At 42.1% G+C, this 15918-nt stretch overlaps 1 protein-coding gene across 9 annotated transcripts in view; it reads right to left on the bottom strand.

Moving 5' to 3' along the window:
* Window positions 1-15918, bottom strand: part of EXOC2 (exocyst complex component 2) — a 330347-nt gene that overhangs the window by 54827 nt on the left and 259602 nt on the right. The window contains exons 24-25 of one of the 9 annotated variants that reach the window (XM_064279797.1): window positions 15756-15877; window positions 14207-14476 (exon numbers count right to left, since the gene is read on the bottom strand). The exons of 7 other annotated variants lie outside the window; for them this stretch is intronic. In XM_064279797.1, the coding sequence (XP_064135867.1) occupies window positions 14456-14476; window positions 15756-15877 (143 nt within the window). In that variant the 3' untranslated portion in view covers window positions 14207-14455. Of the gene's footprint in view, window positions 1-12148; window positions 15878-15918 lie in introns of those variants that run through there. One more of the 9 variants, XM_064279794.1, reaches the window with a different exon arrangement.

Below are 15918 nucleotides of genomic sequence, written 5' to 3' on the forward strand. Positions count from 1 at the left end.
AATAAAAAAGGATCATAACAGAAGACTATGAAAAACTGTACTCCAACAAATTTGAAAACCTAGACGAAATGGATAAATTTCTAGAAACACACTGCCTACCTAAACTAACATAAACTAAGACAGAAAATCTGACCAAACCTGTAACAAGGAAAGATACTGCAAAAGTAATGAACTCCCAACAACAACAGCAACAACAACAAAAGCTCTGGCCCGGATGGCTCTATTACCAAACATTCAGTACTGCTCAAATTATTTCTACCAAACATTCAGTACTGCTCAAATTATTTCAGAGCACAGAAAAGGGGAGGAATACTCCCAAATTCATTCTACGAAGCCAGTATAACCCTGATACCAAAGTCAGGCAAGCCAAAAAACCGAATGCCTTCGAATCAATTCCGACTCATAGGGTTGCTATGAGTCGGAGTCAGGCAAAGACACCACACACACACAAAAAAGAAAATTACAGGCCAATATGTCTCATGAAGGAGGCCTAAGGGCACAGTGGTTAAGAGTTTGTCTGCTAACCAAAAAGTCGGCAGTTTGAATCCACTGGCTGCTCCTTGGAAGCCCTATGGGACAATTCTACCCTGTCCTTTTGGGTCACTATGAGTTGTAATCGACTTGACAGGCAATGGGTTTGGTTTTTCTTTCAATTGTCTCAAGAATATAGATGCAAAAAGGCTCAACAAAATTCTGTCCAATAGAATTCAGCATCATATCAAAAAAAGAAGACACCAAGACCGAGTGGGATTGATACCAGGTATGCAAGGATGACTCAACATTGGAAATGAATCCGCGTAACCTACCACATAAATATAACAAAAGAAAAGAATCACAAGATCATCTCAATTGATGTGGAAAAGGCATCTGATAAAGTCCAACACCCATTCCTCATAAAAGCTCTCGGTAAAATAGGAATAGAAGGGAAATTCCTCAACATAATAAAGGGCATCTATACAAAACCAACAACCATCAGTCTCAACAGGGAAAGGCTGAAAGCATTCTGCCTGAGAACAGGAACAAGACAAGGATGCCCTTTATCATCACGGCTATTTAACCTTGTGCTGGAAGTCCTAGCTAGAGTAATAAGGCAAGAAAAAGAAATACAGGGCATCCAAATTGGTAAGGAAGAAGTAGAACTATCCTTATTTGCAGATGACATGATCCTATACATACAGAATCCCAAAGATTCCATAAGAAAACTACTGGAACTAATAGAAAGATTCAGCAGAGTAGCCGGATACAAGATGAACATAAAAAATCAGCTGGGTTCCTATACACCAACAAAGAGAGCTTTGAGAAGTAAATCAGAACAACAATACCATTTATAATATCCCCCCAAAAGATATAATACTTAGGAATAAATCAAACCAGGGATATGAAAGACCAGTACAAAGAAAACTACAAAACACTATTGCAAGAAACCAAAAGACAACCACATAATGGACATAAATGGGAAAACAGACCATGCTCATGAATAGGTAGACTTAACATGGTGAAAATGTCAATTTTACCCAAAGTGACCTACAGATATAATGAAATCCTGATCCAAATACCAAGAGCATTCTTTAATAAGATGGAAAAATAAATGATCAACTTCATAGGGAAAGGAAGGGGGCCCCGGAGAAGCAGCTTCACACTACCTGATTTCAGAACTTACTATACAGCCACAATCAGAACAATGGAACAGAATCGAGAACCCAGACATAAATTCATCCACCTACGGTCAGCTGGTCATTGACAAAGGTCCAAAGTCCATTAAATGAGGAAAAGATGGTCTTTTTAACTAACGGTACGGGAAAAACTGCATGTCCATCTGTAAAAAAATGAAAGGGGACCCATATCTCATACCATAAACAAAAATTAACTCAAAATGGAACAAAAGCCTAAATATAAAACCTAAAAACAATAAAGATCCTTGAAAAAAAATAGGGACAATGCTAGGGGCCCTAACACACGGCATAACCATAACCAAACCATAACAAAATATGCACAAACACCAGAAGATAAACTAGGTAACTGGGAGCTCCGAAAAACTAAAGATAAAAGACTTCACCGAAAGAGTAAAAAGAGAACCTACAGACTGGGGAAAATTTTTTGACTCCGACATATCTGACAAGGGTCTAATCTCTAAAATCTATAGAATACTTTAACACCTCAGTGACAAAAAGAAAATCCATTTAAAAAATGGGCAAAGGATATGAATAGACACTTCACCAAAGAAGACATTCAGGGAGGGTGGAGCCAGGATGGTGGAATAGACAGACGATTCTGGTGAGCCCTCTTAACAACAAAGACCCGAAAAGCAAATGAAACGAGTATATTTATGACAAACTAGGAGCCCTGAGCATCAAAGGCAAGCTTAGAAACTGAACAGAGGGGCAGGGGGAGAAAGAGACAGTTCAGAAGCAGCGAGGAGTTACCAGATCTGAATTCTGGGCAGCCCTCGGGCACCATTCCCAGAGCGGCAGCGGCGGGCTGGTACTAGCGTTCAGCCGCAGTTTCCTCAGGGAGAAGCAGCCAGCCACACACTCTACTCACACTTCCGGAACCAGAGAAGAATGGCGCTCTCGGCAAAAGCTAAGTACTTGCGTGTATTTTACAGCATCCCCACCCCCACCCCCAAGCCGGCTTCAGCAGCCGAATCCCCTGGGCCTGAGATAGGCACTGCTGAGCACCTAGAGCCATCCTCCCGGCGCTGGAGAAGGAAAAAATTTGCATTTGGGGGAAAAGATAATTTGCCAACTCCACTAACTGGGGGAGCTCAGGACAGAAGCGGCTCCTGTCCAGGCACAAACGGTCTGTGGACTTTGAGCACCTTTCCCCTCTGCATGGACATGTGCGGGCCTATTTCAGGAGAATAGGCCCTTGTTGGCAGACTCCAACCGTTTCAGCTGTGCAGTGGAGAGGTGGGTGTTTGATGTTTGACACTGCTTTGCCTATTAAACACATCTTTTTTTTACCCACGTCAGGGGTCTAAGGACTGGTAGCTCCACTCAGGTCACCCAGCCACCCACCACAAGGGTCTAAGGATAACTGGTAACTCCCAGTCCTTACAACCAAAAATGCTGGGTGCCCATGGTCTGTCTGCAGAACCCACTCACCTGCACGCTCTAGGAAACAGGGACGCGCTTTCCTCAGAGACACTTGGGGGTCGGTTCTCCACCCCCTGCCTTGTTCAGAGCGTGACCTCTGCTGCAAACAGATACCGGTACCTACGCCAATCACCCCTGCCCCTCTAAGACTATAGGACAGAGCCTGTACCACATACTTGATGATCAGCTACCTGGACACCTGAGCTGAATTCATTAGAAAATCAATAATATCAGGTATCAACCCAAGACTAGAACAATGGGCAGAGCAATCAGAAGTCAACCAAGACAGGGAAATAAAAAAAAAACAAAGCAAGATTAAAAAAAAAAAAAAAAAAAAAGCTCAAAACAGGGTAACAGCGATGCTATTATATAAAAGAGGACAACATTAAAACAATAAAGAGGGACTAAGAAATGTAATCATAGACCTTCAATATGGAGAGGAAGATACGGAGATACAAAGAAATAAAATTTAGGTTTAAATTTAGAAAAATAGAGGTAAATAACAAGGTAACCACAAAGGAGACAAACTATCCTACTCATCAAAATAAAATACAAGAAAAAAATAGAGACTCAGCAGAAACAAAATCAACAACAAGGAATATGAGGAAAGGACAATATTTAAAGATAATCTACTCAGCACATAAAATTAAGTGGGAAAAAGAAACTGTCAACAACACAAAAAAAGACATACCTATCCATAATTACGCTGAATGTAAATGGACTAAATGCACCAAAAAAGAGACAGAGAGTGGCAGAATGGATTAAAAAACATGATCCATCTACATGCTGCCTATAAGAGACATACCTTAGACTTAGAGACACAAACTAAAACTCAAAGGATGGGAAAAAAAAATATATCAAGCAAACAACAAACAAAAAAGAGCAGGAGCGGCAATATTAAATTTCTGACAAACTAGACTTTAAACTTAAATCCATCATAAACGATAAGGAAGGACACTATATAATGATTAAAGGGACAATATACCAAGAAGATATAACCATATTAAATATTTATACACCCAATGACAGGGCTGCAAGATACATAAAACAAACTCTATCAGCACTGAAAAGTGAAATGGACAGATCCACAATAACAGTAGGAGACTTGAACATACCACTTTCAGTTAAGGACAGGACATCCAGAAAGAAGCTCAATAAAGACATGGAAGATCTAAATGCCACAATCAACCAAATTGACCTCACAGACTTATGCAGAATACTCCACCCAAGAGCAACCAAGTATACTTTCTTTTCTAGTACACATGGAACATTCTCTAGAATAGACCACATATTAGGTCATAAAGCAAGCCTTAGCAGAATCCAAAACATTGAAATATTACAAAGCATCTTCTCTGACCATAAGGCCATAGAAGTCGAAATCAGTAACAGAAAAGGCGGGCAAAAGAAATCAAACACTTGGAAACTGAACAATACCCTGCTCAAAAAAGACTGGATAATAGAAGACATTAAGGATGGAATAAAGAAATTCATAGAATCCAGTGAGAATGAAAACACTTCATATCAGAACCTTTGGGACACAGCAAAAGCAGTACTCAGAGGTCAATTTATATCAATAAATGCACACATCCAAAAAGAAGGGCCAAAATCAAAGAATTACCCCTACAAGTTGAACAAATAGAAAGACAGCAACAAAAGAAAACCTATAGACTGGGAAAAAGTTTTTAGCTATGACATTTCCGATCAGCACCTGATCTCTAAGATCTACATGATACTGCAAAAACTCAACTGCAAAAAGACAAATAACCCAATTAAAAAATGGGCAAAAGGTATGCACAGACACTTCACTAAAGAAGACATTTCAGGTAGCTAACAGATACATGAGGAAAAGCTCACGATCATTAGCCATTAGAGAAATGCAAATCAAAACTACAATGAGATTCCATCTCACTCCAACAAGGCTCGCATTTATCCAAAAAACACAAAACAATAAATGTTGGAGAGGCTGTGGAGAGACTGGAACACTTATACACTGCTGGTGGGAATGTCAAATGGTACAACCACTTTGGAAATCGATTTGGTGGTTCCTTAAAAAGCTAGAAATAGAACTACCATATGATCCAGCAATCCCACTCCTTGGAATATATCCTAGAGAAATAAGAGCCTTTACACGAACAGATATTTGCACACTCATGTTCACTGCAGCACTGTTTACGATAGCAAAAAGACGGAAGCAACCAAGGTGCCCGTCAACGAATGAATGGATAAATAAATTATGGTATACTCACACAATGGAATACTATGCATCTGTAAAGAACAGTGATGAATCTGTGAAACATTTCATAACATGGAGGAACCTGGAAGGCATTATGCTGAGTGAAATTAGTCAGAGGCAAAAGGACAAATATTGTACAAGATCACTATTATAAGAACTCAAGAAACAGTATAAACAGAGAAGAAAATATTCTTTGATGGCTACGAGAGAGGGGAGGGAGGAAGGGTGGAAGAGGAGGATTCACTAATTAGACAGTAGATAAGAATGACTTCAGGTCATGGGAGAGACAACACACAATACAGGCGAAGTCAGCACAACTGGACTAAATGAAAAGCAAAGCAGTTTCCAGAATAAACTGAATGCTTTGAAGGCCAGCATAGTAGTGCGGGGGTTTAGGGACAGTGGTTTCAGGGGACATCTAAGTCAATTGGCATAATAAAATCTATTAAGAAAACATTCTGCATCCCACCTTGGAAAAAGGCCTCCGGCGTTTTAAACGCTAGCAAGCGGCCATCTAAGATGCATTAATTGGTCTTAACCCACCTGGATCAAAGGAGAATGAAGAACGCCAAGGACACAAGGTAATTACGAGCCCAACAGACAGGACCACATAAACCAGAGACTACGTCAGCCTGAGACCAGAAGAGCTAGATGGTGCCCGGCTACAACTGATGACTGCCTTGACAGGGAACACAACAGAGAACCCCTGAGGGAGCAGGACAGCAGTGGGATGCAGACCCCAAATTCACGTAAAAAGACCAGACTTAATGGCCTGACTGGGACTAGAAGGACCTTGGTGGTCATGGCCCCCAGACCTTCTGTTGGCCCAAGACCGGAACCATTCCCAAAGCCAGCTTTTCAGACAGGGTTTGGACTGGGCAATGGGTTGGAGAGAGATGCTGGTGAGGAGTGATCTTCTTGGATCAGGTGGACACGTGAGACTATGTTGGCATCTCCTCCCTGGAGGGAAGATGGGAGGGTAGAGGAGGTTAGAAGCTGGCAAAATAGACACGAAAAGAGAGAGTGGAGGGAGGGAGCAGGCTGTCTCATTAGGGGGAGAGCAATTGGAAGTATGTAGCAAGGTGTATATAAGTTTTTGTGTGAGAGACTGACTTGATTTGTAAACTTTCACTTAAAGCACAAAAAAAAAAAAAAGACATTCAGGTGGTTAATGGACACATGATGAAATACTTGCTATCATTAGTCACTGTTGTTGTTGTCAGGTGCTGTCGAGTCAGTTTCGACTCATAGCGACCCTACGCACAACAGAAGGAAACACTGCTCGGTCATGCACCATCCTTATGATCGTTGTTGTGCTTGAGCTCATTGTTGCAGCCACTGTGTCAATCCACCTCACTGAGGGTCTTCCTCTTTTTTGCTGACCCTGTTCTTTGCCAATTATGATGTCCTTCTCCACGGGCTGATCCCTCCTGACAACAGAGCCAAAGTATTTAAGACGCGATCTTGCCATCCTTGCTTCTAAGGAGCATTCTAGTTGTACTTCTTCCAAGACAGATTTGTTTGTTCTTTTGGCAGTCCATGGTATATTCAATATTCTTTGCCAACACCACAATTCAAAGGCGTCAAATCTGCTTTGGTCTTCCATATTCATTGTTCAGCTTTCACATGCATACCATGTGACTGAAAATACCATGGCTTGGGTCAGGTGTGCCTTAGTCTTCAACGTGACATCTTTGCTTTTCAACACTTTAAAAGAGGTCCTTTGCAGCAGATTTATCCAGCACAATGTGTTGTTTGATTTCCTGACTGCTGCTTCCATGGCTGTTGATTGTGGATACAAGTAAAATGAAATTCTTGATAACTTCAATCTTTTCTCCATTTAACCACGATGTTGCTCATTGGTCCAGTTGTGAGGATTTTTGTTTTCTTTATGTTGAGGTGTAATCCATACTGAAGGCTGTGGTCTTTGATCTTCATTAGTAAGTGGTTCAAATCCTTTTCACTTTCAGCAAGCAATGTTGTATCATCTGCATAATGCAGACTGTTAATGAGTCTTCCTCCAATCCTGATGCCCTGTCCCTCTTCGTATTGCCCACCTTCTCGGATTATCTGCTCAGCATACAGATTTAACAGATATGACAAAAGCATACAACCCTGACATACACCTTTCCTGACTTTAAACCAATCAGTATCTCCTTGTTCTGTCCAAACAACTGCCTCTTGATCCACATTAGCCATTCCCACTGCCATCGAGTTGATTCCGACTCATAGCGACCCTATAGGACAGAGTAGAACTGCCCAAAAGAGTTTCCAAGGACCACCTAGCGGATTCAAACTGCCGACCTCTTGGTTAGAAGCCATAGCACTTAACCACTACACCACCAGGGTTTCCACATTAGCCATTAGAGAAATGCAAATCAAAACTACAATGAGATACCATCTTACCCCAATATAACTGGCACTAATAGTAAAAAGCAAAAAACCCAGAAAATAATAAATGTTGGCGAGGTTGTAGGGAGACTGGAACTTTTGTGCAATGCAATGCTGGTGGAAATGTAAAATGGTATAACCACTATGGAAAGTGATATGGCACCTCCTTAAAAAGCTAGTAATACAAATACCAAACAATCCAGCAATCCCACTCCTAGAAATATATCCTAGAGAAATAAGAGCTGTCATGCAAACAGACACATGCACACCCATATTCACTGCAGTATCATTCATAATAGCAAAAGGTGGAAACAACGTAAGCGCCCATCAACAGATGAATGGATAAACAAATTATGGTACATACACAACAGAATACTGCGCAAAAATAAAGAACAATGATGAATCTGCAAACATCTCACAACATGGATGAATCTGGAGGGCATTTTGCTGAGTGATATAAGTCAATCACAAAAGAATAAATATCGTATGAGACCACTATTATAAAAATCCAAGAAAAGGTTTACACACAGAAAAAAGAAACAATCTTTGATTGTTATGAGAAAGGGAGGGAAGGCAGAGGTGGGGAGGGGAAATCACTAACTAGACAGTAGACAAGTGTTAACTTTGGTAAAGGGACAGACGACACACAATACAGAGAAAGTCAGCACAATCTGACTAAGGCAAAGCCGCTTCCCAGACACATCCAAACACCTTGGAGGGACTGAATTACTGGGGCTGAGGGAAGGGGAATATGGTCTCAGGGGACACCTAGGTCAATTGGTATAACATAATTCACAAAGGAAATGTTCTACCTCCTACTTTGGTGAGCTGCGTCTGGGGTCTTAAAAGCTTGTGAGCAGTCATCTAAGATACATCTATTGGTCCCATCACATTTGGAGCAAAGGAAAATGAAGAAAACCGAAGACACAAGGAAAATATTAGTCCAAAGGACTAGTGGACCAGATGAACCACAGCCTCCACCAGCCTGAGCCCAGAAGAACTAGATGGTGCCCAGCTACCATCACTGTCCATTCTGACAGGGATCACAATAGAGGGTTCTGAACAAAGTGGGAAAAAAATGTAGAACAAAATTCAAATTCACAAAAAAGACCAGACTTACAGGTCTGACAGAGACTGGAGGATTCCCTGAGACTATGGTCTCTAGGCATCCTGCTAACTCAGAACTGAAGCTACTCCCGAAGTCCACCTTTCAGCCAAAGATTAGACAGGCCTACACTACAAAACAAACAATAACACACGCAGACAGGCCTATAAAACAAATAACACATGTGAAGAATGTGTTTTTTAGCTCAATCAAGTATATGCCAGCACATGGGCAACACCTGCCCAAAAGTAAAGATAAGAAGGCAGGAAAGGGACAGAAAAGCTAGACAAATGGACACGGGGAACCCAGGGTGTAAAGGGGAAGGGTGAGAGTGCTGACACACTGTGGGGATTGCGACCAATGTCACAAAACAATTTGTTTATACATTTTTGAATGAGAACTAATTTGCACTGCAAACTTACACCTAAAGGGCAATAAAATTAAAAAAGAAAAAAGATCATTATATACAGTTTAAGTTTTTTTTTTTTTATGGGGTTGCTATGAGTTGGAATTGATTCAATGGCATACAACAACACGGCAATATATAATCAGTTACCTATATGATCTGCAAAATTCAGCTTTTGAAGATGAAACTTATAAAGATAATATTAAAGTTATTAATTAAAATTATTTTAGAAGATTAACAGTCAAACTATCTTGGCTTTTCATTTTACATGAGATCTTAGGCCAACTTTAAACAAACGTAAAAATGACTATATGACTATGCAAGACTGAGGTTAGTAATTATGAAGTCAAAACTCCACACGGAACTGAACTAAATACAGTTTATAAAAGTGAGACAAACACAATGTCTAAGTGTTCTGGAATCTGAGAAAGAGTAAATAAATTTTGGACATTAAAGTACATTGTGACATTAGCTTATGAAAGAAAGTTTATCTAAAAAAAAAAAAAAAGAGCTGGGAAAAAGCCCATACTACTTAAATGTGACAGAGCCAGCAGAATCTTAATTCTGTATAAAAAAAAAATTCAGAGGCTATAAATAACCATTGATGAAGATCACTCTAGTGGTTACTTTTAGACTATAGTCCGAATTCACACTAACAGCTTGTAGCAGTCCAAATTTATGGCTGAAAGCCATAAGGAAAACAGACAAAGGACTTCAGGTACTAAGGACTTGGATATTCTAAGTTGTTATCTAATTGGACACAATGGAATCCTAAAATCTCTATTAGCTTGGCATTTTCACTCACACAACCTCTGCCCTCTTGCTAATTCTCACATGAGTGTTTCCACAGGGTCACACTACTGTGTAAGGCCAACATGCACAGTACCTGAATTACTGTGATTTAGCCACATCCCTTAAGAGAGTACAGGACCTTGTGGCTGTCCCTTTCCCAAATACATTCTTTGAAGAAGAGAAGTGATGAGGAAAAGGGCCTGTGTTCATGCCCAGCGGAGCCCTTCAGTCACTGCAGCTGGTTTCAGTGCCTCCTAAGGAAAGCCTGGTTGTCTATTAGTGGTGAATCTGAGAGAGGTTTGACAAAGAAAAAGAAGCCTTCCTTTCTATCAGTTGCAGGTAAGTCATGTTTCTCTGTAACAACTAGAGCTTAAATGAAGAGATACGAAAAATTGATTGGGGGGACTTAGTGGCTGGTCCTAATTTATTATTATGTTGTTGTGTGCTGTCAAGTTGATTCCGACTAATAGTGACCTTATAAGACAGAAAAGAACTGTCCCATTGGTACGGGGCCAGTGCCTGAGCAGGAGGGAGCACAAGCATGAGGTGTGGCCAGGTCTTCTGGACGCAGGAATGGGGGCAGTGCCTGAGCAAGGAGCACAGGCATGGAGGTGTGGCCAGGTCCCCTGGAGGCAGATATGGGGGCAGTGCCTGAGCAAGGAGCACAGGCATGGAGGTGTGGCCAGGCCTCCTGGAGGCAGGTATGGGGGCAGTGCCTGAGCAGGAGGGAGCAAAGGCATGGAGGTGTGCCCGGGTCTCCTGGAGGCGGACATGGGGGCAGTGCCTGAGCAAGGAGCATAGGCATGGAGGTATGTATGGTCAGGCCTCTTGAAGGCAGGAATGGGGGCAATGCCTGAACAAGGAGCACAGGCATGTAGGTGTGGCCAGGTCCCCTGGAGGCAGGAATGGGGGCAGTGCCTGAGCAAGGAGCACAGGCATGGAGGTGTGGCCAGGTCTCCTGGAGGCAGGAATGGGGGCAGTGCCTGAGCAAGGAGCACAGGCATGGAGGTGTGGCCAGGCCTCCTGGAGGCAGGTATGGGGGTACTGCCTGAGCAGGAGGGAGCACAAGGAAGTGGGGGCAGGCAGTGAGTGGAGTAGAGGCGGAGAGAGCATGCGGGGCACTCAGTGACCTGGAGTATATCTCTGAATAGCGTCTCCGCAGACGGCACTGTGGATTAGAGGAGACACTGTGGATTAGAGGAGACACTGCCGGGGTCAGGGACTGGTAAAAGCATAAGCAAGCCCAGATACCAGGAGAGAAAGTTTAGGTTTTAGCATGAAGGAGAATGGGTCACCTTGGAGGATTTTTATGCAGGGGGATGGCAAGGTCAGTTACATTTTAGAAAAATGAACTTTTAAAAGGCTGGAGGTAGAATAGAGACAGGAAAGACTGGATGCTGGGAGATCAAGCAGAAAACAACTAGAATAATCCTGGGGAAAAAATGAGGAGCAACAAAGCTAAAGTTGTGGCAGTGGGAGTGGAAACTAGTTGTCTGTACACAGCCCGGGCAGGGGAGGCCAGGCTAACCCCGCTTATCCAGCCATCGCTGATTACTGATGAGAGGGAGACAACAGCAGGGAGGATGGGTGTGGAGGAGAGTGAGAAAGGGAAGATGAGTTTCGCTTGGGTTTGACAGGTTTAAGAGGCCCCAGAGATGTTCAAATGCAGGCAAGTCACGGGGTGGGATAGAAGGATCTGGAGCTCAGAGCAGGGAACTCTAGGCTGGAAACATATTCAGAGGCATTGGTCAGTCTTACAGGTCTAGTGATGTCATGAGTGGATGAAACCATTCAGAAGTCTAAGGAAAGAGTAGCAATAACAGCTAAAAACAGAATGCTTGGGAATACCAACAGGGAGAGAAGAGAAGCAAGCTACATAGGAGCCTGAGGTATGCCACAGAGACAGGCTGACGGGGACAGTGAGGCCACGGAGCTGCTACGGAGACATCAGTGAGGTGAGGAGTATGCCGGCAGATTTCCCAGCAACACTTGGGTGGCTTTGTGAGAGTGGCCTCAGAGGATTAGTGGGTGTGGAAACAACTCCAGGGGATGCGAGGTCATGAACATGAGAAGAAAGAGCGGATTAGTATTGAATATTTAAAGGCATGACAAGCTACATTTTAAAAAGCTGGGTTATAAAGAGAATGACAAGGGCACTACTAGAGGGGGACTGTGAGTTAAGGTTACAGTGACTATAAAAAAAACTTCTGATTTATGGCCTAGTGTCCTAGAGTAATTATTAACAGACGCCTCGTTGGCTCTTAGAAGGGTCTTCTTAAATAAGTTATATGGTCATCTTATAATATTTGACATTTAGAAGATTATAACAAATATTAATAATTACATGCAAGGCATCAGGCCAGATGTTATGGGAACACAAAGGAATGAAACTATGTCTGCAGGACCCTAACACCAGGGATGTGTGTGTCTGTCTGTCTACGGGGTACGTAACCTGTCACACATCATGACAGCATGATTTGTGAATATGTAGAATTGATGAACTGCTCCCACAATACTTTGGTACAGCAAGCAAGGCGTAGGACATTCTTTTCCCACAAGATAATTTATTTATGTTACAAGCAAGGGGTGTCTAAATTCCACAACAGATTATGAATGACATTATGAAGAACTGGAATTCCTGAACACTTAATTGTGCCCATACAGAATCTGTATATAAATCAAGAGGCAGCTGTTTGAACAGAAGGGGATGCTGCGGGGGTTACAACTGGAAGAGGTATGCCGTAGAATTGCATCCTCTCCCTTATTCACTCTGTATGCTGAAGAAATAATCTGAGAAGCTGAACTATATGATGAAGAACGCGGCGTCAGGACTGGTGGAAGACTTATTAACAGCCTGCGATACACAGATGACACAACCTTGCCTGCTGAAAATGAAGACTACTGGAAGCACTTACTGATGAAGGTAAAAGACTATAGCCTTCAGTATGGATTACACTTGAACATAAAAAAACCTAAACATAAAGAAAACAAAAATCCTCAATCTGGGTCAATAATCAACACCACGATAAATGGTGAAAAACTGAAGTTGTCAAGGATTTCATTCTACTTGAATTAACAATCAACATCCATGGAAGCAGGAGTCAAGATATCAAACAACATTATCACATTGGTTAAATCTGTAGAAAAAGATCTCTTTAAAGTTCTAAAAAACAGAGATGTCTCTTTGACGATTAAGGTGTTCCTGACCCAAGCCACGGTCTTTTCAATTGCCTTACAGGCATGCAATAGCTGGACAATAAAAAAGGAAGACTGAAGAATTGACACATTTGAATTGTGGTGTTGGTAAACTATACTGAATGTATTGTGGATTGTCAGAACAATCAACGAATCAGCCTTGAAGAAACCCAAAACCCAGTGCCGTCGATTCCGACTCATAGTCTTAAAGAGCGCAGAGTCAAAACGCTCCTTAGAAGCAAGGATAGTGAGGCTTCATCTCTCTTACTTTGGATGCGTCATCAAGAAAGATAGTCCCTGGAGCAGGACATCATGCTTGATAAAGTAGAAGGTTAGCAAGAAAGAGGGAGATCCTCAGTGAGATGGACTGACACAATAGCTGCATCAATGTACTCAAACAAACCAACAATTGTCGAGGATGGTGCAGGACTGGGCAATGTTTTGTTCTGTTATACATAAGGTTGCCATGAGTTGGAGCTGACCCAATGTCAACTAACAACAATAAACAGTGGAAGAGAATAAAACATGAACTGTGCTGGTACTATGTCAAGAGTTTTTTACATCCTTGCTGCTTTGTAGTAATTGTTTTGGAGAAAAGATAAAGACTTCCTCTTGGTGCCCAATAAGAAAGGAAACATGATCACTGGGACTCATCACTATTAATCATCTTGAACATAAGGTGGGACACTCAAGAGCTCGGGCCCTGTTTGTCTATTCTTCCTAAGACTAGGGAGCAGGGCAGGACAGTAGTGACAACTAGCTGTGCTCAGACCTGTTGGACAAATCCAAAAGAGGCCTGGGAAACAGTTCTCAGCAGAGGGCCAGGAACTCTGTAAGGGCAATAGCTGAGAATTGCTTATTGTCTCCATGAGCAGACTATAAAGCGGTTTTGTTGAAAAGTTCTTCCAATATCTGCCCCAGAGGGGAATAAAAAACAAATACAAAAAAACAGATATTATGAACTAATATTAATACTACATGCCAACAAAATTTTGCTGAAGGTCATTCAAAAGCAGCTGCAGCAATGTATCGACAGGGAACTGCCAGAAATCCAAGCCAGATTTAGAAGAGGACATGGAACCAGGGATATCATTGCTGATGTCAGGTGGATCCTGGCTGAAAGCAGAGATTATCAGAAAGATGTTTACCTGTGCTTTATTGACTGTGGGAAGGCATTCGACTGTGTGGATCAAAACAAATTATGGATAACACTGCAGAGGATGGGAATTCCGGAACACTTAATTTTGCTCATGAGGAATCTGTACATGGATCAAGCAAGAGGCAGAGTCATTCAAACAGAACAAGGGGATACCACATGGTTTAAAGTCAGGAAAGGTGTGAGTCAGGGTTGTATCCTTTCACCATACTTATTCAATCTGTATGCTGAGCAAATATTCCGAGAAGCTGGACTATATGAAGAAGAACGGGGCATCAGGATTGAAGGAAGACTCATTAACAACCTGCGTTACACAAATGACACAACCTTGCTTACTGAAGAGTGAAGAGGACTTGAAGCACTCACTGACGAAGATCATAGACCACAGCCTTCAGCATGAATTGCATCTCAACATAAAGAAAACAAAAATCCTCACAAGTGGACCAATAAGCCACATCATGATAAATGGAGAAAAGAATGAGGTTGTCAAGGATTTCATTTTACTTGGATCTACAATCAATGCTGAGGCAAGCAGCAGTCAATAAATCAAAAGACATATTTCACTGGGCAAATCGGCTGCGAAAGACCTCTTGAAAGTGTTGAAAAGCAAAGATGTCACCTTGAGGACTAAGGTGTGCCTGACCCAAGCCATGGTGTTTTCAGTCCCCTCATACGCATGTGAAAGCTGGACAATAAATAAGGAAAACCGAAGAAGAACTGGAGCCTTTTGATTGTGGTAGTGGCAAAGAATACTGAATATACCACGAGCTGCCAAACGAATGAACAAAGCTGTCTTGAGAGAAGTACAACCAGAATGCTCCTTAGAAGCAAGGATGGTGAGATTATGCCTCACATACTTTGGACATGTTATCAGGAGGGATCAGTCCCTGGAGAAGGACATCATGCTTGGTAAAGTAGAGGGTCAGTGAAAAAGAAGACCCTCAATGACATGGACTGACACAGCGGCAGCAACAATCGGCTCAAGCACAGCAACAATTTGTGAGGATGGCTGGTGCAGGACTGGACAGCGTTTTTTCTATTGTACATAGGGTTGCTATGAGTCAGAACCAACTCCATGGCACCTAACAACAACATCATGAACTAAAGAGCTATAAGAGTATAAAAGGACAATAGAGCTCAGAGAAATAACGAGTCAGGAGGGATGTCAGGAGCAATGGGGACGACTGTGGAGCTGAACCCCAAGTATACCTGGGGGCATGCGGGACTGGTGAGCAAGGTAGAATGCCAGTGGGGATAACAATGACAAGGGTTCCCTGATTAAGCACTGTGTACTAAGCGGTAGTCTAGACATGGCAGATACAGAAGTGACAAAGCAGTCTCTGTTTTTGCAAATTTACGATGAACTGGGTGCCAGTTCTCACCTGAAATGAATGAAGACATTTATATTCTTTATTGCTCCTAGTCTGAATATTCTTACATTTCTCTGCAGGAACCAGGGACCCCCAGATCCCTGCTGGAGATGTAACATATGTACATGTACTTTCTAAAATAAAAAAATGCATGAATTACAAGTCATCTGGACCC

The sequence above is a fragment of the Loxodonta africana genome, chromosome 1, assembly GCF_030014295.1.
Source record: "Loxodonta africana isolate mLoxAfr1 chromosome 1, mLoxAfr1.hap2, whole genome shotgun sequence".
In the NCBI taxonomy this organism is placed as follows: domain Eukaryota; kingdom Metazoa; phylum Chordata; class Mammalia; order Proboscidea; family Elephantidae; genus Loxodonta; species Loxodonta africana.